The 25,733-nt window shown below is 45.6% G+C and overlaps 1 protein-coding gene across 1 annotated transcript in view; it reads right to left on the reverse strand.

The window, feature by feature from the left end:
• Positions 1-25,733, reverse strand: part of PPFIBP2 (PPFIA binding protein 2) — a 210,398-nt gene that overhangs the window by 108,828 nt on the left and 75,837 nt on the right. The window contains 2 exon segments of the mRNA XM_040328281.1: positions 7,673-7,786; positions 11,544-11,627. Of these exon segments, the coding sequence (XP_040184215.1) occupies positions 7,673-7,786; positions 11,544-11,627 (198 nt within the window).

Consider the following 25,733-nt stretch of genomic DNA (forward strand, 5'->3'; position numbering starts at 1 on the left):
AAGGGGGAGAGAGAGAGAGAGAGAGAGAGAGAGAGAGAAGGCATGAGAGAGAGGGAGAGTGAAAGAAGATGGGAGAGCAATACGAAGGGAGGGGAAAGAGAGCGGGGGAGAGAAAAGAGGGGGCAGAAGGAGAGAGAGGGAGAGAAAGACGGGAAGAAAGAGAGTGAGAGAAAACATATGGGGGAGGAAGAGGGAGAGAGAGAAATAAGGGGAGAAATAGAGAAAGAAGGGAGGAGAAAGCGAGAGAGAGGCAAGAAAGAAGGGTGATAGAGAGGGGGGAGAGAAATAAGAAGGGGGGAGAGAGAGGGAGAGAAAGAAGGGGGGAGAGAGAGGGGGGCGAGGGAGAGCAGGAGAGAGAAAGATAGGTGGCAGAGGGAGAGACCGAGAGAATAAGAGAGAGGGGGAGGAGAGAGAATGATAGAGAAAAATTACGAATTTAAATGTAAAATTTTAAATGTTACAAAAAAGTCCATTCCGGTCCCTTTGGGAGGTTGGGATCCCCATCTTTCAGGCCTCGTACACACGGCCGAGAAACTCGACGTGCCAAACACGTCGAGTTCCTCGGCGAGTTCAGCCCAGAAGCCGCCGAGGAGCTCGGCGGGCCGAGTTCTCCCATAGAACAACGAGAAAATAGAGAACATGTTCTCTATTTTCTCGACGAGTTCCTCGGCGGCTCCATCGGGCCGAAAGTGTACACACGACAGAGTTTCTCGGCAGAATCCGACTCTGACCGAGTTTCTCGCTAAATTCTGCCGAGAAACTCTGTCGTGTGTACGAGGCCTGAGAGTCTCTCCTGTATTTTCCTAAGCATATTGTTGTCAGACTGTAAAAACAAACACAAAACAAACCCCCATTGACACATAAATGAATAAATCATTCTCGGAGGAATGACGTTTGATTGTTTTCATATTCTGCCAAGTACAATGACAGCCACTTCAATCACCGGCTACAAGAACAACAAAAGAGTCCTTTAGAACTATAACACACTAATCAGATTCATTGATTGCCCCGGGGATGGGATTAGAATTACTGTAAAAGGAAAACATTTCCTGAACAATACTTCCGTGAGAAGAGAACTACAACCTTTCACTTGACTTTGCGTGCCGATTCCAGGTCAGTAAGTGACGAGTATTAAAGATTGAGACAGCCAGGCAACAAGCATTTTCAGAAGGAGATCAGCAATTGCTGTAAAACGCGTTGACAGCGCCACAACACGGGCACTTTTAACGCTTTCCTCGGTCACTAGTGGGGGTTAAAATCACCCCGCTAGCGGCCGAAAATAACAGTGGTAAAGCGCCACTAAAGCTGGCACCGCCCCAATGTAAAAGTACCCTTAGGGCCGGTTCACACTGGGGAATCACAAAGGAACAGTTCCTGCGCAAAACACACGCGGAGCACTGCAGTGCCATTTGAGCCCATTCATTTTGAATGGGCCGAATCGCACTGGTTCACACCGAAACTAGTGCACTACTTTAACCCCTTCCCGCCCGCACTAGTGCTGAATGATGGCTACAGCACGGGCTTACTTTGCCGGGAGGGCGTCTATTGATGTCCTAGTGTGATCACACTTCCCACACGCCCCTGTGGCGTGCGGGTGGTGCGCTCTGTGAGCACTATGATCACATGCAGTCCCAACAGTGCTCACCAGTGCCCACCGCTGCTGCCAATCAGTGCCCACCGCTGCTGCCAATCAGTGCTCACCATTGCTGTCAATCAGTGCCCATCAGCGCCTCCTTATCAGTGTCACCCATCAGTGCCGCCTGTCGTTGCCCATCAGTGCCGCCTGTCATTGCCCAGTGCCGCCTGTCAGTGCTGCCTATCAGTGGCCATTAGTGTCACATATCAGTACCCATCAGTGTCACCTGTCAGTGCAGTCTCATCAGTGCCCATCAGTGCCACCTGTCAGTGCAGCCTCATCAGTGCCACCTATCAGTGCCCATCAGTGCCACCTCATCAGTGCAGCCCATCAGTGCTCATTTTGTAATTTTATTGTATTTACATATAATTGGTCTTCTATGTTAATGAGATTACTAAGGCTCGATTCACACTAATGCGTTTTTTGGTGCATTTTGCGTTTTGCAGAAAAACAGGGACATTTTTTAACATGGGTTCCTATGGAACATGTTCACATCAATGCTTTTTTGTGCCTCTGCATTTTTGGAAAGCGTCTGGGACTTTTTTCCCCGCAAAAAGCAGCGTTTTGCATGTAATAGAATTCAATGGACCCGCATCCAAAACGCAAGTACCGTGTTTTTACTGCGTTTTTCGTTTTTTTTTAACCTGTTTATTGCTGGTTGTTAAAGGAAATGTAAAAAGATTAAAATTGATAGAAAAAAAAAACGCAAATCGCGGTAAAAACACACGTCAAAAAACGCAGCAAACACCGCAAAAAGCAATGCAAAAACGCTGAAAAGCAACATGAATAGGTGTGAATCGAGCCTAACTCGGTGAGATCTGATACCGAATAGATCCCAACTGTTCCTGATTTCGAGGGACTGTCCCTGATTTGAAGCAATGTCCCTCTTTCCTCCTCATTTGTCCCTCATTTTTGTCTGATCTCTATAGTTATATATAAAAATCACTTTTTATCTTTCAAAAAGTCTTTCCCAGTGCTAAACTTTTCATCCAATTTCTAAATTGCTGCATTTGTACATTTTAAAACCAATATAAAGGAATAGTAGTGGTAAACAAAAAAAAATCACTTGTGGATTTAATTAACCTTTTTTTGGTTAATTCTCCTTTAAGGGGGTGTGGCAGGGGTGTGTCCTATGCCTACATACATTTGCTAGTAGGTGTCCCTTATTCCCATCTCAAAATGTTGGGAGGTATGATTAACTTAACATTGACACCCGCAGCAGATCGCAGCTGCAGTGCGTTTTGCAGGAAATGCGCACGGAACGCGGGTTCTAGTGTGAACGGGCACCTAATGGGAAAACCAAAATGACAGCTACCAGAACAAAATCTTCCAAAAGATAAACCTGATAATTGGGGATTTCCCTTTGGGTTGGGTTTCATCTTTATCGCCATTTAAAAGCTTATAATTCCAACAAAACTGTAAAAGACAAAGCCGGGCTTTTCAGCTAAGCCAGTGTTTGCACTTTTATTCCTATAAAGAAGAACTGGAGGAATTGCAGACAATGGTAGCTCTGTTAAAAAGCCAAATCGGTCCACCAACGCCCTACTGTGGGTTGGGGGGAAACTTGCGAAGGATTGAACCCCCCCCCCCTCCATTATTATTTAATTAATTATTATTATTATTAATAATATAATTACATTTTTTTTTTAATGGTTGAACTGGATGGACTTGTGTCTTTTTTCAACCTAACTATGTAACTCCACCCAGGGCAGCCATCACAAATTTTGGGGCCCCTTACACAGCTTTAGGCAGCCCCCCCCCCCAGAGAAGAGAACCATCGGCCTCCTACAGGAGTAATGAAAAAAATTAGTGGTGCACCGAAATGGAAATTTCAGAACCGAAACGAAACCGAAATATAAAAAAGCGTCAGGCCGAAACCGAAAATTACTTTTTTTTTTTTTTTTGTGTTTTTTTTTTTTTATTATTATTTACATTTTATTTTTTATTATTATTTACATTTTATTTTTTAAATTATTTATTGCAATTTTTTTTTCTTTTTTTTAATCATCCCTGTTGGGGGAGGGGGGGCTTTGGTGAGATATCAGGGGTCTTAACAGACCTCTGACATCTCCCCCCTGAGACATGGAAAGGGACTAAGAAAACAGATTCCCCAATCCCTTTCTCTGCAGCTTCAGCTGCTCTGAAAATGAATGGACAGAAGACAGCGGCTTCTCTTCATTCATAAACTGAAACATTGTAAACAGTTTACGATGTTTCAGTTATGTGAATGGACAGTCAGTCATCACTGACTCTGTCCTTTCGGAACAGTAAGGAGCCATCCTGACAGTTCCAGGGGGTGGAGGAGGAGCACAGAAGGAGAGAGAAACACAGAGGGGGACACGGAGGGATACATGGAGGGATACACGGAGGGAGAAGGAAACACCGAGGGGGACACGGAGGAGAAGGAAACACGGAGGGGGACAAGGAGGAGAAGGAAAAACCGAGGGGGACACGGAAGAGAAGGATACACGGAGGGGAACAAGGAGGACAAGGAAACACTGAGGGGGACATGGAGGCGAAGGATACACGGAGGGGGACAAGGAGGAGAAGGAAACACCAAGGGGGACACGGAAGAGAAGGATACACAGAGGGGGACAAGGAGGAGAAGGAAACACCGAGGGGGACACGGAAGAGAAGGATACACGGAGGGGGACAAGGAGGAGAAGGAAACACCGAGGGGGACACGGAAGAGAAGGATACACGGAGGGGGACAAGGAGGAGAAGGAAACACCGAGGGGGACACGGAAGAGAAGGATACACGGAAGGGGACAAGGAGGAGAAGGAAACACCGAGGGGGACACGGAAGAGAAGGATACACGGAGGGGGACAAGGAGGAGAAGGAAACACCGAGGGGGACACGGAAGAGAAGGATACACGGAGGGGGACAAGGAGGAGAAGGAAACACCGAGGGGGACACGGAAGAGAAGGATACACGGAGGGGGACAAGGAGGAGAAGGAAACACCGAGGGGGACACGGAAGAGAAGGATACACGGAGGGGGACAAGGAGGAGAAGGAAACACCGAGGGGGACACGGAAGAGAAGGATACACGGAGGGGGACAAGGAGGAGAAGGAAACACCGAGGGGGACACGGAAGAGAAGGATACACGGAAGGGGACAAGGAGGAGAAGGAAACACCGAGGGGGACACGGAAGAGAAGGATACACGGAGGGGGACAAGGAGGAGAAGGAAACACAGAGGGGGACACAGAGGAGAAGGAAACACCGAGGGGGACAAGGAGGAGAAGGAATCACCGAGGGGGACAAGGAGGAGAAGGAAACACAGAGGGGGACACAGAGGAGAAGGAAACACCGAGGGGGACACGGAGGGAGAGAGACTGCAGCAAAACGGAGGGGGGCTGGAGGAGGACATGGGACAGTCAGCGTTGATCATGCGAGCAGTCATTATCGGCAATTTTTAAGCTGTTTCGGCATGTCCCCAAAACAGCTGTTTTCGGCCGATATGTATCGGCCACCAATATATCGGTGCATCCCTACAAAAAAATAAAATAAAATAAAAAAACAGTAGGGGGGCCAGCCGGGCCTGTAAGGGGCCCTGGGGACCACCGGGCCCCTTAAAGGTGTAATGCAAAAAAAAAAACAGGAGGGGGACCAGCCGGGCCCCTGGGGACAATTGGGCCCCTTACAGGTGTGATGCCTGTACCCCCTGATGGCAGCCCTGACTCCACCCAAAATAGAATAACCCATTTGGGTAAAACGTTTTTTTTTTTTTTTTAAGTGAGAGATTCTAGTCTGAAGGAGAGAAACTTCCATACCCAGCTGGCCATGGGCCAGTATTGCCATTGACCATTGCAGGCCTCCTCTAGGAAGCCTCCATCGGCCTCTAATCCCTGGCCGCACATGGCTGCAGAGCGAACGTTCTTACAATGTTGTGTACAGATGTAAGAAACTGTTCCATACAGATTGTATGCAGCATTATGAGCCTTATTACCCAACAATAAACTATATGTTACATTTATTGCTCCTGTGAGTATTCCTTCCTGCATAGGCCTTCGGTGTTTTAGAATGGATATCCAGATGCCTAATCCTCGGCATTAAAATGACATTTTCAGGCAGGTCTGTCTTTACAAGCCGAGGGCCTGAGAGCTACATAAACCCCAAAGTGGCAGTTAGGATGTGAGCTCAACACACCTACATCATAAACTCCACCTCTTATAATACAAATAATACAATTCAATCCGAACTCCAGGCAAACAGATAATTAGCATGTTAATCTTGTATTAGATATTAATTGTATTAAGATATACAGATGATATACATGTATGGTAAATGTTATACCTGCCTCAGGATTTGTAATAATATCCAGCCAGTCCTGAGATTTATACAGCCCTGCCAGGCAGCACAACCAGCCTGATAAATCTGAATATTCTCTACTGTAGTTAAAGTGGTTTCAGGGGCGGACTGACCATTGAGTCACTCGGGCACTGCCCGAGGGCCCCATGCCACTAGGGGGCCCCATCCGGGTTGCCAGGCTCAGTAAAACCAGGGACAGTATGTAAAAATCTGTGTTTTTTTTAGATCTGTCCCTGATATGTCCGAAAATGACATGCTTTTAATGTGAATATCCCAAGATTTTAGCTGCCCGCCTCTGCACTACCTCCTGGCGTGGTGGCCATCTGTAAGCCAGAGGGGCCCCATACTCTTCTATTGCCCGGGGGCCCCATGAGTTGTCAGTCCGCCCCTGAGTGGTTTGTAAACCTCAGACATCAAATATGAACAAAGCATATCCCTCTATAGTGTGTACTTGTCTTAATTAAGAGCACCGAGTGTAATTTCTGTCTGCTGCTTCGTTCCTCTGACAAGTTTTTTCTGACACTAAGGCCTCGTACACACGACCGAGTTTTTTTTTGCCGAGGAAACCGGTCGTGTTTAAATTTTTTCGACGAGGAAACTGTCGAGGATTCCGTCGAGCCAAAAAGAGAGCATGTCTTCTTTTTCCTCGACGGGAATGGAGAAACTTGCCTTGTCGAGTTCCTTGACAGCCCAACAAGGAACTCGACGAGGAAAACGATGTGTTTCGCCCGTCGAGTTCCTCGGTCGTGTGTACGAGGCTTCAGAGAAACATGGTGACAGGGGAGGGACCTACAGGTGATTGACAGCCTCAGCTGTGTGTGCTGTGTGAAGGGGGGTGTGTCCCTTCCCTCCAATCAGCTCTCAAATCTCTCCTCACCGAGCTCAGCAGAGTGTGACTTTGCTCTCCGCCCCCTTTTTTCTGACAGCTCAGACAAGCTTTAAAGTGTCACTAAAGATATATATATATATGTATATTTTTTAAATAACAAACACGTTATACTTGGCCCGATCCACGTCTTCTGGGGTCCCTTGACGGCTGTCTTGGCTCCTCCTCGCAAGGACTCAACACCTTCATTTGAGCTCTCTCGCAAGGTGTTGAGTCCTTGCGGGCACGCTCCTGTGATACAGTCGGTGGCCATAGCCGCTGACTGTATCACTCGGCCCCGCCCCCCGGCGCGCCGCATCATTGGATGTGATTGATAGCAGCACAAGCCAATGGCTGCGCTGCTTTCAATCAACCAATGAATGAGCCGGGAAGACGGCCGAGAAGACTGCTCGTTCACGGCGCAAGACTTTCGAGGGGTCGAGTAAGTAAAGGGGGGCTGGGGGGGCCGCTAATGCACAGATGTTTTTTCACCTTAATGCATAGAATGCATTAAGGTGAAAAAACTTTTCCCTTTACAACCCCTTTAACCCCTTCACACCTAAGGGTAAACAAATCTACCGTATTTACTGGAGTATAAGCCGACTTTTTCAGTACATTTTTTATACTGAAAAAGCTCCCCTTGGCTTATAATCGAGTCTCCCGCTGTGTCATTCTGTCTTAACTGTAGTCGGCAGTCATTGCCGGGTGTACTGCGCATGCAGTAGGGAAATGCATAGTTGCAGTGACAGTTGGGAGCTCTGGTGTTAAAGGCCTCTTACATTATCTCTGTAAAGGTGAACTAACCCTTTAGGAATATTCCGTTTTCATCGGGTTCTCTTTGCATGCACATTGCACCTACCTGCTGGAGCATTTCCTCGGTAGCATTAAGCTTCAGCTGGTGATCCTCCACGCAGGTTTCCAGGTCCCGGATCTTGTCTCCTTGGGCCTCCACCTGATCAGTGAGGACGCTCACCTACAAAAACGAAACACAAGTCACCGCTCAATCCTTCCTGTCTATTCACAGAGCAGAAAGCAAACACTTCCTATTACTAAACATGCATGCCGTCTACAACAAAAGCAGAAGACCCGGCCGCCCTCCCTCGTCTTTACATTTCAGACGATCGACTTGACTAACCCAGAGCTTCCTCCAGCGGCACAAAGTTACACAATCCTCTTTTCTCCGGAGCAGTTAGGCAATCCTACGACCAAAGCAGTTTTTTTTTTTAACAATAAAAGCCCCTTGTAGATGCGAAGCGATGGATTTCACGCGGAGAGCGTGGAGTCTTTACCTATACGGCAGAGCGGAGGTGGCCAAGTATGCGATGCATTCAGGGCATGTTTAAGCACCTACTGAGCTCAGCTTAGAAAGCTCGCCGGCCTGCAAGTTCCTACAAGAGGAACGACAGCTAAGGACTAGTCAAGCAAAAAAAATCGTCAGTGCGATATATAGCGGCTTTAAAACAAGTCTGCACAGACAGCACTAGGCATTGTCAACAAGTTTGGGAATTTATGTTGGCTGGAATAAAAAGCGTTCTATCACCCCCCCCCCCCCACTTCTAATAAATATCCTGCGCAGAGATTGCGTAGCCAGAGATCCGGCCTGCTATTGTTGGCACTGTCATTTCACTACTATTATAGTTGCAACGTAGGAATGCCGCGATGAGCGATCTCAGGATTACGCCTGCGTGTTCGGAGGAGAGTTTGCTTGGTTGGGGGCAGCTGTTCTGAACTAAGCTACCAAACAGCAGCTGCTGATGTAGATGACCTATGATAGCGCCAAGATAGTCGCTGCACAGCTGACCCGGGTATCTGTGGGCTAGGGGGCCGGTTCCCACTACATGCAGTCCAGTGCGTTTTTTTTTCTGCATCAGGATAATAAGTTATGGGCCAGATTCAGAAAGATCAGCGGATCTTTCTGCTGGCGTAACGTATCGCATTTACGTTACGCCGCCGCAAGTTTTTCAGGCAAGTGCTTTATTCACAAAGCACTTGCCTGTAAAGTTGCGGCGGCGTAGCGTAAATTACCCGGCGGAATTCAAATTCGGCGGGTAGGGGGGCGTGTATCATTTAAATGATGCGCGTCCCCGCGCCGAACGAACTGCGCATACGCCGGCCGTGACTGAATCCCAGTGCGCATGCTCCAAATGACGTCGGCAACTCGTCATGCTTTCGACGTGAACGTAAATTACGTCCATCCGTATTCGCGAACGACTTACGCAAACGACGTAAAAATTCAAATTTCGTCGCGGGAACGACGGCCATACTTAACATTGGCTGCGCCTCATAGACCCAGGGGTAACTATACGCCGGAAAAAGCCGAACGCAAACGACGTAAAAAAAAAGCGCCGGGCGGTCGTTCGTTTCTGAATCGGCGTAACTCCTCATTTGCATATTCCCCGCGTAAACAAACGGAAGCGGCACCTAGCGGCCAGCGTGAGATTGCAGCCTAAGATCCGACGATGTTGTAAGCCACTTACACCTGTCGGATATCCTTAGGGATATCTATGCGTAACTGATTCTATGAATCAGGCGCATAGATACGACCGTCGGAACTCAGAGATACGACGGCGTATCAGGAGATACGCCGCCGTATCTCTTTCTGAATCCGGCCCTATATGTTTTTCAATGGCATCGTTCACACTAGTGTGGTCAGTTCCAGTACGTTCCAGAAAGAAAAGTAGAACATGCTGCATTTTTCTGCAAGGGACTGTACTGGAACCCGGTAAAACGCATCAAAAACGCACTGGAACACACATGTCCTTAACCGCTTAAGGACCGCCTCCTGCACATATACGTCGACAGAATGGCACGGCTGGGCACAAGCACGTACAGGTACGTCCTCTTTAAGTACCCAGCCGTGGGTCGCGGGCTCGCGCTCCCGCGACCCGGTCCAAAAACTCTGTGACCACGGGACCCGATCGCCGCTGGAGTCCCGCAATCGGTCCCCGGAGCTGAATAATGGGGAGAGCTGTGTGTAAACACAGCTTCTCCGTTCTTCACTGTGGCGCCGTCATCGATCGTGTGTTCCCTGATATAGGGAATCACAATCAATGACGTCACACCTACAGCCACACCCCCCTACAGTTAGAAACACAGATGAGGTCATACATAACCCCTTCCGCGCCCCCTTGTGGTTAACTCCCAACCGGCAATTGTCATTTTCACAGTAAACAATGCATTTTAAATGCATTTTTTGCTGTGAAAATGACAATGGTCCCAAAAATGTTTTCAAAATTGTCCGAAGTGTCCACCATAATGTCACGAAAAAAATCGCTGATCGCCGCCATTAGTAGTAAAAAAAAAAAAAAAAAATTATAAAAATGCAATAAAACTATCCCCTATTTTGTAAAAGCTATACATTTTGCGCAAACCAACCGATAAACGCTTATTGCAATTTTGTTTTACCAAAAATAGGTAGAAGAATACGTATCGGCCTAAACTGAGGAAATTATTATTTTTTTATATATTTTTGGGGGAGCTTTCTTTTGGTGGTATTTGATCACCTTTGCGGTTTTAATTTTTGCGCTAACAACAAAAATAGAGCAACAATTTTGAAAAAAATTCTATATTTTTTACTTTTTGCTATAATAAACATCCCCAAAAAAATATAAAAAAACATATTTTTTCCTCAGTTTAGGCCGATACGTATTCTTCTACCTATTTTTGGTTAAATAAGCGTTTAACGATTGGTTTGCGCAAAATGTATAGCGTTTACAAAATAGGGGATAGTTTTATGTCATTTTTATTAATAATTTTTTTTTTTACTACTAATGGCGGCGATCAGTGATTTTTTTCGTGACTGCGACATTATGGCGGACACTTCGGACAATTTTGACACATTTTTGGGACCATTGTCATTTTCACAGCAAAAAATGCATTAAAAATGCATTGATTACTGTGAAAATGACAATTGCAGTTAACCACTAGGGTTGCTGTAGGGGTTAAGTGTGACCTCATATGTGTTTCTAACTGTAGGGGGGTGGGGCTGGACGTGTGACGCCATTGATCGTCTTTCCCTATATCAGGGAACAGACGATTGATGACAGTGCCACTGTGAAGAACAGGAAAGGCTCCTGTGACCGATCGCGGGACACCGGCGGCGATCGGGTCCACCGGTCCCACGACCGCGGTCACGGAGCTTCGAGCCGGGTCGTGTGTGCGCGCCCCACGGCTGGGCTCTTAAAGGCGACGTACCTGTACGTGCCTGTGCCCAGCTGTGCCATTCTGCCGACGTATATGTGCAGGAGGCGGTCCTTAAGTGGTTAAGGTAAAGAAAAAATTATCATTACCATAGTCTATAATAACAATAAAATTATTTTACAACACTAATCTGTTTACCTCTCTTCATACAAAACGAATAAATCAACAAATAAGTACCACAAAAATATTGTGTGTTATTTATTTGTTGATTTATTCGTTTTGTATGAAGAGAGGTAAACAGATCAGAAATGTATAATAAAAAGTGTATAGAAACAAATGTCATCTTCTAGAGCCTTCGGATTTTCTTATCCATATGGTCAAAAATAAACATACATTTTTCCTCAACCATCAGAAAATCAAATGTTTTGAAAAGCAATTTTTTTTAACACTTTTTCCTGGCGGGACGAAATCTTGATGTAAAAAACAAACAATTCTATTTTTCATAATAACCTTTCTTTTACATACATTGGTGAAATAAACAGCAGAATTGATTTTCAATATCTCCTTGTATATAAGAAGGAAATGTGTACCTGTAATATTAGAGATTCCTTATCTCCTTCCAGGCGTGTCAGTCGCTCTATGTAGGTCTCATTATTCACAACTGTATGGTTCACCTAGGAGAGAAGAAGTTCACACATCAGTCACTGGAGGAAAGAGAAGACTCGGCTGCAGAGACAATGGAGGACGGTGACCCTTTGTCCCCCTGACATGTACTTTCACTATCACTGCATGCTACAAGTCACTACTACAAATCCACCTTTGTTTCATCAGCAAAGAGAAACAGAAAGTTGCACAAAACTTTCCCATACGCTGGATTTCCAAACAGACGCCAGAAAAATAAAACTGATGGATGAATCAACCAAAGGAATGCAGACATTCCCTTTAAAATCGTCTGTGTCCAATAACAGCCAATCACATGTAAACACAGAAGTGACATTTTTTTCGTCTCTCCTCGCTTCACACTCTGTCAGTGTGAGGAGAGGAGAGCCAATCAGCAGCATCTCCTCGCAGCAGAGTGAGTAGAAGTAATTATCAATGTAGCCCCATCAGTGCCACCAATCAGTGCCCATCAGTGCAAGCAATCAGTCCCCGTCAGTGCCACCAATCAGTGCCAACAATCAGTGCCACCAATTAGTGCCCATCAGTGCCACCAATTAGTGCCCATCAGTGCCACCAATCAGTGCCGAGCAGTGCCACCAATCAGTGCCGAGCAGTGCCAGCAATCAGTGCCGAGCAGTGCCAGCAATCAGTGCCGAGCAGTGCCACCAATCAGTGCCGAGCAGTGCCAGCAATCAGTGCCAAGCAGTGCCAGCAATCAGTGCCGAGCAGTGCCAACAATCAGTGCCCATCACATCAGTGCCAACAATCAGTGCCAAGCAGTGCCAGCAATCAGTGCCCATCAGTGCCACCAATAAGTGCCAACAATCAGTGCCCATCAAGGCCAACAATCAGTGCCCAGCAGTGTCACCAATGAGTGCTGAGTAGTGCCACCAATCAGTGCCAAAAATCAGTGCCCATCAGTGCCACCAATCAGTGCTGAGCAGTGCCAACAATCAGTGCCAACAATCAGTGACAATCAGTGCCAAGCAGTGCCAACAATCAGTGCCCATCAGTGCCACCAATCGGTGTCGAGCAGTGCCAACAATCAGTGCTCAGCAGTGACACCAATGTCCATCAGTGCCCACCAGTGCCACCTATCAGTGCCCATCAGTGCCAACTATCAGTGCTTATCAGTGTGGCATATTAGTGCCTTCTCATCAGTGCCACCTAATCAGTGCAGTCTATCAGTGCCCATCACTGCAGTCTATCAGTGGCCATCAGTGCAGCCTCATCAGCGCACATCAGTGAAGGAGAAAAATTACTTAATTAGAAAATTTACTGACAGAAACTTATGCTGCGTACACACGATCGGAACTTACGACAAGAAAAGTCTGATGTGAGCCTTTGGACGAAAATTCTGACCGTGTGTAGGCTCCATCAGACTTTTGCTGTCGGATTTCCGCCAACAAAAGATTGAGAGCGGGTTCTCTATTTTTCAGAAATTCCACTCGTTTGTATGCAATTCCAACGCGCAAAAAAAAAACACGCATGCTCAGAAGAGCAGAACACGTCGTACGTCTTGTACATCAGCGCGTTCTTGACGGTCGAAATTTCCGCCAAGATTTGCGTGACCGTGTGTTGCATACACAAGTGTGAGCCAACATTCCGTCAGAAACAATCCGCGGTGTTCTTGTGGGGGTTTCCGATCGCGTGTCCGCGGCATAAGACAAGACTTCCGGTTGTCAATGCAATAAACACATTTGTATTCCAGCTGCTTTGCTGGAGTTTCACTTTAATCTTCATACAGAAGCCCCTCTCCTTCATACCATGCAAAACAAAAGTCGATGTTCTATGTGGAAAATGATCTCGGTTGTTCAGACATTTTGGAAAGTTTTCAACATAAACATTCGGTACAATATCACGGGAGGAAGCTCTATTTTTGGAAACAGCAAAAATGTGCTTGACTAATATTTTCACATTGCTGGAAGACATTCCTCGGGTCAGTTCCGATATTGAAGACGGATTTTCCCATGACACATGCTGTAGAATCATGTCGGTTCCACATTCTACGAATAGCCCTCAGCATTGCTTATCAAAAGCGATAAGAAGGTGCGCGGTCCAGTGGATGGCAAACTGCGGCTGGGTGGCATGTGTCGCTGTGCCACGGTTGCATTTCTTGCATGTCTACATAACAAGACTGTCATGCATTGAATTGCTGGCGGCTAACCACCGACGTGTTTTTCTTTTATTGCCTTCCAGCAGTTAGGGACCTTGCGTCTTCAAACTCAACAACAGTTGATTTATAATGAGATTGTTAGGACAACCACTGAGGCTGAAGATCCCGAAGATGCCTCAGAAATCACCAGGCTATCCATCAATGCAACTGATTATTCAGCTGCCCTGTGGCATTCGAAATCTGGGTTGCCAATGCTGACCTCTATCTGAAAAAAGGCCATTTGTTTGGCTCTTATGCCGCGTACACACGATAATTTTTCAGCATGAAAAAAACGTTTTTAAAAAACGTCATTTAACCACTTAAGCCCCGGACCAATATGCTGGCTAAAGACCCAAGGGGTTTTTACAGTTCGGGACTGCGTCGCTTTAACAGACAATTGCGCGGTCGTGCGACGTGGCTCCCAAACAAAATTGGCGTCCTTTTTTCCCCACAAATAGAGCTTTCTTTTGGTGGTATTTGATCACCTCTGCGGTGTTTATTTTTTGCGCTATAAACAAAAATAGAGCGACAATTTTAAAAAAAATGCAATATTTTTTACTTTTTGCCATAATAAATATCCCCCAAAAACATATATAAAAAATTTTTTTTTCCTCAGTTTAGGCCGATACGTATTCTTCTACCTATTTTTGGTAAAAAAAATCGCAATAATCCTTTATCAGTTGGTTTGCGCAAAATTTAGAGCGTTTACAAAATAGGGGATAGTTTTTTTGCATTTTTATTTTTTTTACAAGTAATGGCGTCGATCAGCGATTTTTTTCGTGACTGCGACATTATGCCGGACACTTCGGACAATTTTGACACATTTTTGGGACCATTGTCATTTTCACAGCAAAAAATGCATTTAAATTGCATTCTTTATTGTGAAAATGACAGTTGCAGTTTGGGAGTTAACCACAGGGGGCATTTAGGGATCACCTAGTGTGTGTTTACTAGTATAGGGGGGTGTGGCTGTAGGACTGACACCATCGATCGAGTCTTCCCTATATAAGGGATCACTCGATCGATGCGCCGCCACAGTGAAGCACGGGGAAGCCGTGTTTACATACGGCTCTCCCCGTTCTTCAGCTCCGGGGAGCGATCGCGACAGAGCGGCTATAAACAAATAGCCGCGCCGCCGTCCCGGATCGCTCCCCGAGCGGACCCGACCTCCGCATGTACCAGGGGGGGCCCGATCGGACCCCCCACCCACGTCTAGGCAGGGACGTACAGGTACGTGGATGTGCCTGTCCGTACCATTCTGCCGACGTAAATGTACATGAGGAGGTCGGGAACTGGTTAAAATGATCGTGTGTGGGCTTCGCATTTTTTTTCCGAACATGCTGCATTTTTTAACGTAGTTTTAAACAATGTCGTTTTTCGGGTTATAAAAAATGACCGTGTGTGGGCTAAAACGACGTAAAAAACCTGCGCATGCTCAGAAGCAAGTTATGAGACGGGAGCGCTCGTTCTGGTAAAACTACCGTTCATAATGGAGTAAGCACATTCATCACGCTGTAACAGACAGAAAAGCGCAAATCGTCTTTTACTAACAGGAAATCAGCTAAAGCAGCCCCAAGGGTGGCGCGTCATCCGCATGGAACTTCCCCTTTATAGTGCCGTCGTACGTGTTGTACGTCACCGCGCTTTGCTAGAGCATTGTTTAAAAACGATGGTGTGTGGGCAATGTCGTTTTAACGATGAAGTTGGGAAAACGTTGTTTTTTGGACATGCTGAAAAACAACGTTTTTTTCATGCTGAAAAATGATCGTGTGTACGCGGCATTAAGCGACCGGTTTTCCTGCCAGGAAAACTGCCAAGAGAGCTTTTGGCCGGGAAAACCGGATGTGTGTATGCTTCCTCGACAGGAAAACAGCCAGGAATCCCGGCGGGGAAAATAGAGAACTTGCTTTCTATTTTCCCTTCAGGATTCCCGGCGTTTTTTTTCCCGCCAGATTTACTAATACTTTCCTATGAGAAACACTGCGAGGCAGTTCTGATGGAGCATACACACAGCCCGGGATTCCCGGCCAAAGCTCTCATGGCAGTTTTCCTACCGGGATCTCGCTTTTCCCAGCTGATTTTTTACCGCTGGGAAAACCGAGCGTGTGTACAGGGCTGCTCTCTATTTTCCCGTCGGGATTCCCGGCGTTTTTTTTTTTTTTCCGCCAGATTTACTAATACGATTTACTGCGAGGCAGTTCTGAAGGCGCATACACACAGCCCGGGATTCCCGGCCAAAGCTCTCATGGCAGTTTTCCTGCCAGGTTCTCGGCTTTCCCCTCGGTTTTCCCGGCTGACTTTTTACGGCTCCTGCCCCCCCCCCCACCTTAGGCCAAACGCGGTACTGCACACCGCTTTGGCCTGAATAATGCTCGTTTTGCGATTTTAGGATTTTTAAAAATACAGTGCTCCTATTGCGAAACACTCGTTAACCAAGTTACTTGCAATCCGAGGTTCCACTGTATATTTTTTAAAGGGGTTGTAAAGGTACAATTTTTTCTTCCCAAAATAGCTTCCTTGACCTTAGTGCAGTCCTCCTTCACTTACCTCATCCTTCCATTTTGCTTTTAAATGTCCTTATTTCTTCTGAGAAATCCTCACTTCCTGTTCTTCTGTCTGTAACTCCACACAGTAATGCAAGGCTTTCTCCCTGGTGTGGAGAAAGCCTCTTGAGGGAGCGAGCAGGAGGGTCACTCAGGACACTTTCTACTTTGCAGATAGAGAAAGGAGCTGTGTGTTAGTGGGCATCCTGACACTCCTGCTCGCCCCCTCAAGAGGCTTTCTCCACCCCAGGGAGAAAGCCTCGCATTGCTGTGTGGAGTTACAGACAGAAGAACAGGAAGTGAGGATTTCTCAGAAGAAATAAGGACATTTAAAAGCAAAATGGAAGGATGAGGTAAGTGAAGGAGGACTGCACTAAGGTAAAGGAAGCTATTTAGGGATTTTTTTTTTTTTTACCTTTACAACCCCTTTAAAGCGGGAGTTCACCCATTTGTAAAAAAAAAATTTTTATCCCCTTAGCTTCCTGCTCGTTCGGTCTAGGGGAATCGGCTATTTGTATTAAAATATGAGCCGTACTTACCCGTTTTCGAGCTGCATCTTCTTCCGTCGCTTCCGGGTATGGGTCTTCGGGAGCGGGCGTTCCTTCTTGAGTGACAGCCTTCCGAGAGGCTTCCGACGGTCGCATCCGTCGCGTCACTCGTAGCCGAAAGAAGCCGAACGTCGGTGCGGCTCTATACTGCGCCTGCGCACCGACGTTCGGCTTCTTTCGGAAAATCGTGACGCGATGGATGCGACCGTCGGAAGCCTCTCGGAAGACTGTCACTCAAGAAGGAACGCCCATTCCCGAAGCCCATACCCGGAAGCGACGGAGAGGATGCATCTCGTAAACGGGTAAGTACTGCACATATTTTAAAACAAATAGCCGATTCCCCTAGTAAAAACGAGCAGGAATCTAAGGGGGAAAAGTGCCCTCTAAGGGTGAACCCCCGCTTTAAGTCTTCCTTGACAGCTAATTGTATCCATTTAGGGATAACATCTGACAGCTTCTTGTGTGTGATAAAGGTAAAGAGACTGAGTAAATCAGATAATGAGAAGATATAATGTACAAAGCTTTACAGGTGACTTCCCAATACTGTAGATGGTCATTGCCCATAAAAAACTGGAAACTGAATGTTATCTGCAGAGACCGGGAGGAACCAACAATGGAATCCGGTGAATGCAACGTTGACACCGGCATTGAATGCATTTTACAACACTGTTTACCCAACAAGTGTTTGTTTTCATGTATGAATGGATTTATTGTAAGGCTTGATTTATAAAACAGTTGAATGTGCCAGAATGATCTACCATCTCAGGTTTATGTCCTCTGGCTCAGCTTCAGCTACAAACAGGAATGCTGGGATTGTATAAGTCTTATGCCGCGTACACACGATCGGATTTTCCGTCTGAAAAATGTTGGATGGTTTTTCCGACGGAATTCCGCTCAAGCTTGGCTTGCATACACACGGTCACACAAAAGTTCTCTGAACTTTCGACCGCCAAGAACGTGGTGACGTACAACACTACGACGAGCTGAAGAAAATGAAGCTTCTGAGCATGCGTAGAGTTGGTTCGAAGCATGCGTCGGAATTTTGCACGTCGGAATTGCTACAGACGATCGGAAAATTTGAGAAGCAGCTCTCAAATTTTTGTTGGCGGAAATTCCGACAGGAAAAGTCCGATGGAGCATAGACACGGTCTGAATTTCCGACCAAAAGCTCACATCGGACTTTTCTTGTTGGAATTTCCGATCGTGTGTACGCGGCATTCCTGTATAGGCTAAGAAGAAGGCAGTCAGATACACTCATTTAACCAATGTTGGAGACACCCTAGACATAATATCATGGCACAATCCAGCTGAAAACACCTGTATCGGGCAATGGTCATGGTATGACTCTGGGCATATTTGCTCTCAAGAATCCGGACTAAAAACACAATCATGCTGACTAATTTATAGACATAAAGTATATTGATGTGGGAAGTAATAATGTTGGTAGGATTGTGCAACATCCTGGCTATGTTTGAGGTCTGAAACAGGAGGAGACCTGGCTGAATTGGAACCAAACGCCAACATAGTCCAGGCAAGCCCATAACCCCAATCGCATTCTGCGATCCACCAATCAAAACCTCCTCCAGATACCCAAGGCCAGATACAAGTCCAAAGGAGAACGAAGATTTGCAGTCCAGGGACCTCGGCTGTGGAATGCACTACCAACCACCATCCGACTGGTGCCGGACCACTTGGCCTTCAGGAGAAAGATTAAAACCCATCTCTTCTGAGGTCAAGGGGTTCCTTACCCATGAAATGGATACAGCGCCCAGAGGCGATTCAGTTCGCATGTGTTGCGCTTTACAAATCTCTCTCTCTCTCTCTCACTTAGTAATCAATTCTGGTGGGATGGGAGCGTACTTCCTTAACCACTTAAGCCCCGGACCAAAATGCAGCTAAAAGCCCAGGCCAGGTTTTGCGATTCGGCACTGCGTCGCTTTAACTGACAATTGCGCGGTTGTGCGACGTGGCTCCCAAACAAAATTGACTGCCTTTTTTTCCACAAATAGAGCTTTCTTTTGGTGGTATTTGATCACCTCTGCGTTTTTTATTTTTTGCGCTATAAAAAAAATAGAGTGCCAATTTTGAAAAAAAAAAGCAATATTTTTTACTTTTTGCTATAATAAATATCCCCAAAACTTATATATATATATATATATATATATATATATATATATATATATATATATATATATATGTATATAAAAATCCTCAGTTTAAGCCGATACGTATTTGTCTACATATTTTTATTAAAAAAAATCGCAATAAGCGTTTATTACCTTTTTTATTACCTTTTACGAATGGACAGAGTCAGTGATCACTGACTCTGTCCATTCATATAACTGAAACATTGTAACCTGTGTTGACGATGCTTCAGTTTATGAATGGAGAGGAGCTTCTCTCCATTCATTTCAGCTGAGGCTGCAGAGAAAGGGACTGGGGAATCTGTGTCCCTAGTCCCTTTCTCTGTCTTAAAGGGGAGATATCTCACCAAAGCCCCCCAACAGGGCTAATTAAAAAAAAGAAAAAAAAATTGCAATGAATAATTTAAAAAATAAAATGTAAATAATAATAATAATAATAATAATAGAAAAAAAACACACACTGACAATCCACTACCCCCCCCCCCCTCTAAAAAAAAAAAAAAAAATAGTAAAAAAATAAAAATTGTGTAAAAAATAATAATAAATACTGTCACATGACATTAAAAAAAAAAATATCGGTATTCTGTATCGGCGAGTACTTGAAAAAAAGTATCGGTACTTGTACTCGGTCTCAAAAAAGTGGTATCGGGACAACCCTAATACGTATAATACCCCAATTTGCACTTTTGTCTCTGTGGATTGATGAAAATTGGGAGAAAAAAATCTATTTGTTTGGACACTTGATATTAAGGAATAATACTAAATTTCTTTCACTGCGAGCTTGCTTGTTATATATATATATATATTATGTTCATAGTTACATTTTTTAGCAATATTGATTTTCATTGTTTATGGCACTATCTTTGCCTTTGTAAGGTTCAGTATCACACAGCGCTGCATTTTTTTGTATATATGTTTTCATAGATTATGGGATTGTGATCAATGTTTAGCAGCTGTGAATTTGCACTTTGTTTCAAAGTGCACATTTTCACTGGCAAGTTGTACTTTTGCAGAGCACTTGAAGCACAAGTTCTAGTTGACACTTTTCCAATTTGTAGCAAATCTGTGTGGCAAGTCTCTAGCAAGAGCAAAGTTGCAGTGGTGAGTCTACAGCAAGAGCTCTGAAAGTCTACAGCACAGGTGTCAAACACAAGACCCACGGGCCAAATCTGTCCCTCCAGTCCATTTCATGTGGCCCTCGCACCTCTCATGCAGCTGCAGCAGAGCCCCAGCCCTCCTCTGGTCCTCCTCCAGACCCTTATTTTCTGCTTTGAAGCAATGCATCCAGCTTCTTCCCAGCAGCAGCATAAGGAAAGGGGGTGCACTGTGATGTAAGGGAGAGTGGGGGGCTCAACTTCTGATGGTGGGGTGGCTCTAATGTAAGGGATGGGAATGCGCTGGACATCTAATCTTACAGATACAACTGGCCCTTTTGAGGGCAATCATAATGCTGATGCGGCCCACAATGAAATTGACTTTGACACCCCTGGTCTATAGCAGTGTTTCTCAACTCCAGTCCTCAAGGCGCCCCAACAGGTCATGTTTTAAGGCTTTCCATTATTTTGCACAGGTGATTTGATCAGTTTCACTGCCTTTTTAATTACCACAGCCGTTTCATCTGAGGAAAATCCTGAAAACATGACCTGTTGGGGCGCCTTGAGGACTGGAGTTGAGAAACACTGGTCTATAGCAGGGGTCTCCAAACTTTATAAACAAATGGCCAGTTTATTGTTCTTCAGGCATTAGGGGGGCCGGCAAGTGGCCAGTAGTAGTGGAAATTTTCCTGCCATCAGTGGGCATAAACATTACCATATTTGGTATGAGGGGAAGAAATAGTGCCCCATCGCTAGGGTGACCACGTGTCCCGGATTGCCCGGGACAGTCCCGCATTCTGCAGGTCTGTCCCGGGCACATTCACACTGGGACAATACAGTGTCCCGGAATGTAACTGACACAGGTCTTAGCATGAACCCCTCAGAGCTTAAGATGTGACACCCCCTTAAATAGTGAAGAACTACAGGTTCCAGCATAGATTTGTGAAATCTATGGGATCACACCCTTCAAATTTGGGGGGGTCACATCTTTAGATATCTGGGGTTCATGCTGGGATTGGTAGTCCTTTACTTTGGGGGGGGTGTGACCTCCCGAAGTTAAGGACTACAGGTCTCAGCATGACCCCCCCCCCCCCAGAGTTGAAGATGTGAGACCCCCCGCCCCCCAAATAGTGAAGAACTACAGGTCCCAGCATAAACCTGTGAAATCTATGGGATCAGGGGTTCATGCTGGGTGTTGTAGTCCTTAAAATTTGGGGGGGTCACATCTTTAGATATTAGGAGTTCATGCTGGGACTTGTAGCCCTTCACTTTTCGGGGGGATGTGACCCCCAAAGTGAAGGACTACAGGTCCCACCATGAACCCCTCAGAGCTGAATATGTGACACCCCCCCCCCCCAACCAGTGAAGAACTACAGGTCCCAGGATGAACCAGTGAAATTTATGGGGTCACAAAAAAAAGTATAACAAATTTATATTTTTTTTAGGAAGGGGCGTGTCCCTGAATGGCAGTTTGGAAATGTGGTCACCCTACCCATCGTTGGTATCATGGGGAGGAATAATGCCCTATTATTGGTGTCAGGGGGAGAAATGATGCCTCGCTGTTGGGTGTCAGTTGGACGAAAAGTGCCTCATTACAGTAAGAGGAATAGTGCCCCAAGGGCCGGATAAAGGCAGGCCCCAGGGCCGCAGTTTGGAGACCACTGGTCTATAGCATGAAAATTCAGCCACAGTGACCCCCTGTGGTGGGATGACTATTGCACAACATAACTGAACCAGAACTTGCAGAATATTTGCAAAGAAAGTTGATCTGGAGTCATGCAATGCGGACTTGCTGCTATTGTAAAACAAACTTGTGAAGCCTGGCCAGTCTATCAATAGCTTAGCAAGTCATTTTTAACCACTTGCCGCCTGCCAATGACAAATTTACGTCGGCAAAGTGGTTGTAGAATCCTGACTGGACGTCATATGACGTCCTCAGGATTCTGAGCCGCTGCACGCCCCCGGGGGCGCGCATCGTCTGACACACCGCAACACCGATCAAGGTAAAGAGTCTCTCACGGAGACTCTTTACCACGTGATCAGCCGTGTCCAATCACGGCTGATCACGATGTAAACAGAAAAAGCTTTTCCTCTCTCGCGTCTGTCAGACACGATTAGAGGAGAGCCGATCGGCTGCTCCTGTGACAGGGGGGGTTTGTGCTGATCGATTATCAGCACAGCCCCCCTGAGGATGCCCACTGGACCACCAGGGATGCCCACTAGACCACCAGGGATGCAAAAAAAAAAGTATGCCACCCTAGACCACCAGGGATGAAAAGGACACACAAAATGGATGCCAATCAGTGCCGCAATGGATGCCAATCAGTGCCCACAATGGGCATCACTGATTGGCAGGCATTGTTTGGCACTGATTGGCATCCATTAGTACAACACATACGATAGTGCCCATCTATGCCCATCCGTGCCACCTATCAGTGCCCATCCATGTCGCCTATCAGTGCCCATCCATGCCGCCTATCATTGCCCATCCGTGCCGCCTATCAGTGCCCATCCGTGCCGCCTATCCGTGCCACCTATCTGTGCCCATCCGTGCTGCCTATCCAAGCCCATCCATGCCGCCTATCCGTGCCACCTATCAGTGCCCATCCGTGCCGCCCATCAGTGCCGCATATTAGTGCCCATCAATGCCACCACATCAGTGCCACCTTATCGGTGCCCATCAGTGCCGCCTTATCAGTGCCCGTCAGTGCAGTACCATCAGTGCCCATCAGTGAAGGAGAAAACATACTTATTTACAATGTTTTATAACAGAAACAAAAAAAAACTTTATTTTTTTCAAAATTTTCGGTCTTTTTTAATTTTTTTTAGCACAAAAAAAAAATCCCAGAGGTGATCAAATACCACCAAAAGAAAGCTCTATTTGTGGGTACAAAATTATAAAAATGTTGTTTGGGTACAGTGTAGCATGACCGGGCAATTGTCATTCAAAGTGCAACAGCGCTGAAAGCTTAAAATTGGTCTGGGCGGGAAGGTGTATAAGTGCCCGGTATGGAAGTGGTTAAACTTGCAGCACAATTACTTGTTATCTGGGAAAACATCACCAAACAATACAGCAGCCAGTTGTTTGCGCCAACTTCAGTTACCTTTCCAAATGCTTCAGGAACATTTACTTTTACGCCTCTATTAGCTCTGCGGTTATAACTCACTTGCAGATACAGTACACATTACACATCCGTATGTGGTTACAGGAACAAAGACCATATGGCATATGCTTGTAATCAAAGAAATCCCCCCTCTGCCTTTCAAGCTCGCCCCCTTTGAAGATGGTCCTACCTTATATGGGGAGAGAATGAAAGAGCTTTATACTGTGATGAATGTTGCTTTGTTGTAGGGGGGAGGCTGCTGCCGCTGCAGACTGGAAGGGGTCCTTTGAGTTAGGTGACTTTAATTTACTACATAATAACCCTTAGCTGAAGTATAATTGACAACACACTGAAACTAGGTGATGCTGTGTAAAACTGTTACATGTCCTATTCGTAGCCATTACCCTTCAATAACATTTGAAGTCTGGGTGAACTAATATCTGGTATAGAGAAATTACGGAGCCCTGGGGCTATCCTAAAATCTAGTTTTAAAAATTCTGAGTTTCAAAGTCAGAATTCTTTGATTAACCACTTAAAGTGGAGGTTCACCCAAAAAAATCAATTTTTAACATTAGATTGAGGCTAATTACAGGAAGCAGAATCTGTGTTTTTTTTTAAATCAATGCCGTACTTACCGTTTTAGAGATAGATGTTCTCCGCCGCTTCCGGGTATGGGCTGCGGGACTGGGCGTTCCTATTTGATTGACAGGCTTCCGACCGTCGCATACAGCACGTCACGAGTTTCCGAAAGTAGCCGAACGTCGGTGCGCAGGCGCCGTATAGAGCCGCACCGACGTTCGGCAACTCATGACGCGCTGTATGCGACCGTCGGAAGGCTGTCAATCAAATAGGAACGCCCAGTCCCGAAGACCATACGCGAAGAACATCTATCTCTAAAACAGTAAGTACTGCATTGATTTAAAGAAAAAACACCCGATTCTGCTTCCCGTAATTAGCCTCAATCTAATGTTAAAACATTTTTTTCGGGTGAACCCCCGCTTTAAGACCCGGACCTTTATGCAGGTAAAGGACCAGGCCCCTTTTTGCGATTCGGCACTGCGTCACTTTAACTGACAATTGCGCGCTCGTGCGACGTGCCTCCCAAACAAAATTGGCGTCCTTTTTTTCACACAAATAGAGCTTTCTTTTGGTGGTATTTGATCACCTCTGCGGTTTTTCGTTTTTGCGCTATAAACAAAAACAGAGCGACAATTTTGAAAACAATTCTATATTTTTTACTTGTTGCTATAATAAATATCCCCCAAAAATATATAAAAAAAAATTTTTTTCCTCAGTTTAGGCCGATACGTATTCTTCTACCTATTTTTAGTAAAAAAAAACGCAATAAGCGTTTGCGCAAAATTTATAGCGTTTACAAAATAGGGGAAAGTTTTATTGCATTTTTAATAATTATTATTTTTTTACTACTAATGGCGGCGATCAGCGATTTTTTTCGTAACTGCGACATTATGGCGGACACTTCGGACAATTTTGACACATTTTTGGGACCATTGTCATTTTCACAGCAAAAAATGCATTTAAAGTGCATTGTTTACTGTGAAAATGACAATTGCAGTTTGGGAGTTAACCACAAGGGAGCGCTGAAGGGGTTAAGTGTGACCTCATCTGTGGTTCTAACGGTAGGGGGTGTGGCTGTAGGTCTGACATCATTGATTGTGGTTCCCTTTAAAAGGGAACACATGATCGATGACGGCGCCACAGTGAAGAACGGGGAAGCTGTGCCCGGACCGGGGGGCGCGCGCCCGCGACCCACGGCTGGGCATTTAACAATCATGTACAGTTTTTTTTTAGATGACTTCAAAGTGTTGTTGCTAGGCAGAATAGTTAATCTTCCCACTTCCTGCACCTAGGTGCTTAAGCTTCCTAACCTACACCGCACAGACTCCTGGGAATGTAGTGGGTGTAACTTTCCAGGAGTCTGTGCACTCCCCAGTCTCGAAGAATCATGTGACTTGGACAGTACAGGTGCTGAAACCTGATCTGAAACCTATTACACTGCTTGTGCAGCACTGAGCATGTGCGAGATCTGCAAGGCTGAAATCCAGGAAGTCATACAGTCTGGCTTCATGATGCCCACACTTAAGATGGCCCCAGTCAATTTCTATTTTATAAAGTGTCTAAATGCTGTAACAACCTAACAAAACGGACCTTAGTTTACAGACTAACTTTACTAGAATACATTAAGCTTGTGTATTACAGGGGTATTTATATATAAAAAGTGAAATTGTGGCCGGAACTCCGCTTTAAGTGGTTAAAAGGCAGAATTCTGACTTACAAGAAAGTTGTACCTTTTATCATAAACATGCAGTCCTAGATCTCCAATGCAGTGACTCTACCTAGACCAAGGATCCTGAAACTACGGCCCTCCAGCTGTTGCGGAACTATACATCCCATGAGGCTTTGTAAAACTCTGACATTCACAGACATGACTAGGCATGATGGGAATTGTAGTTCCTGAACAACTGGAGGGCCGTAGTTTGAAGACCCCTGACCTAGACAGAGGCATTTCCT

The sequence above is a fragment of the Rana temporaria genome, chromosome 11 (genome assembly GCF_905171775.1).
Source record: "Rana temporaria chromosome 11, aRanTem1.1, whole genome shotgun sequence".
In the NCBI taxonomy this organism is placed as follows: domain Eukaryota; kingdom Metazoa; phylum Chordata; class Amphibia; order Anura; family Ranidae; genus Rana; species Rana temporaria.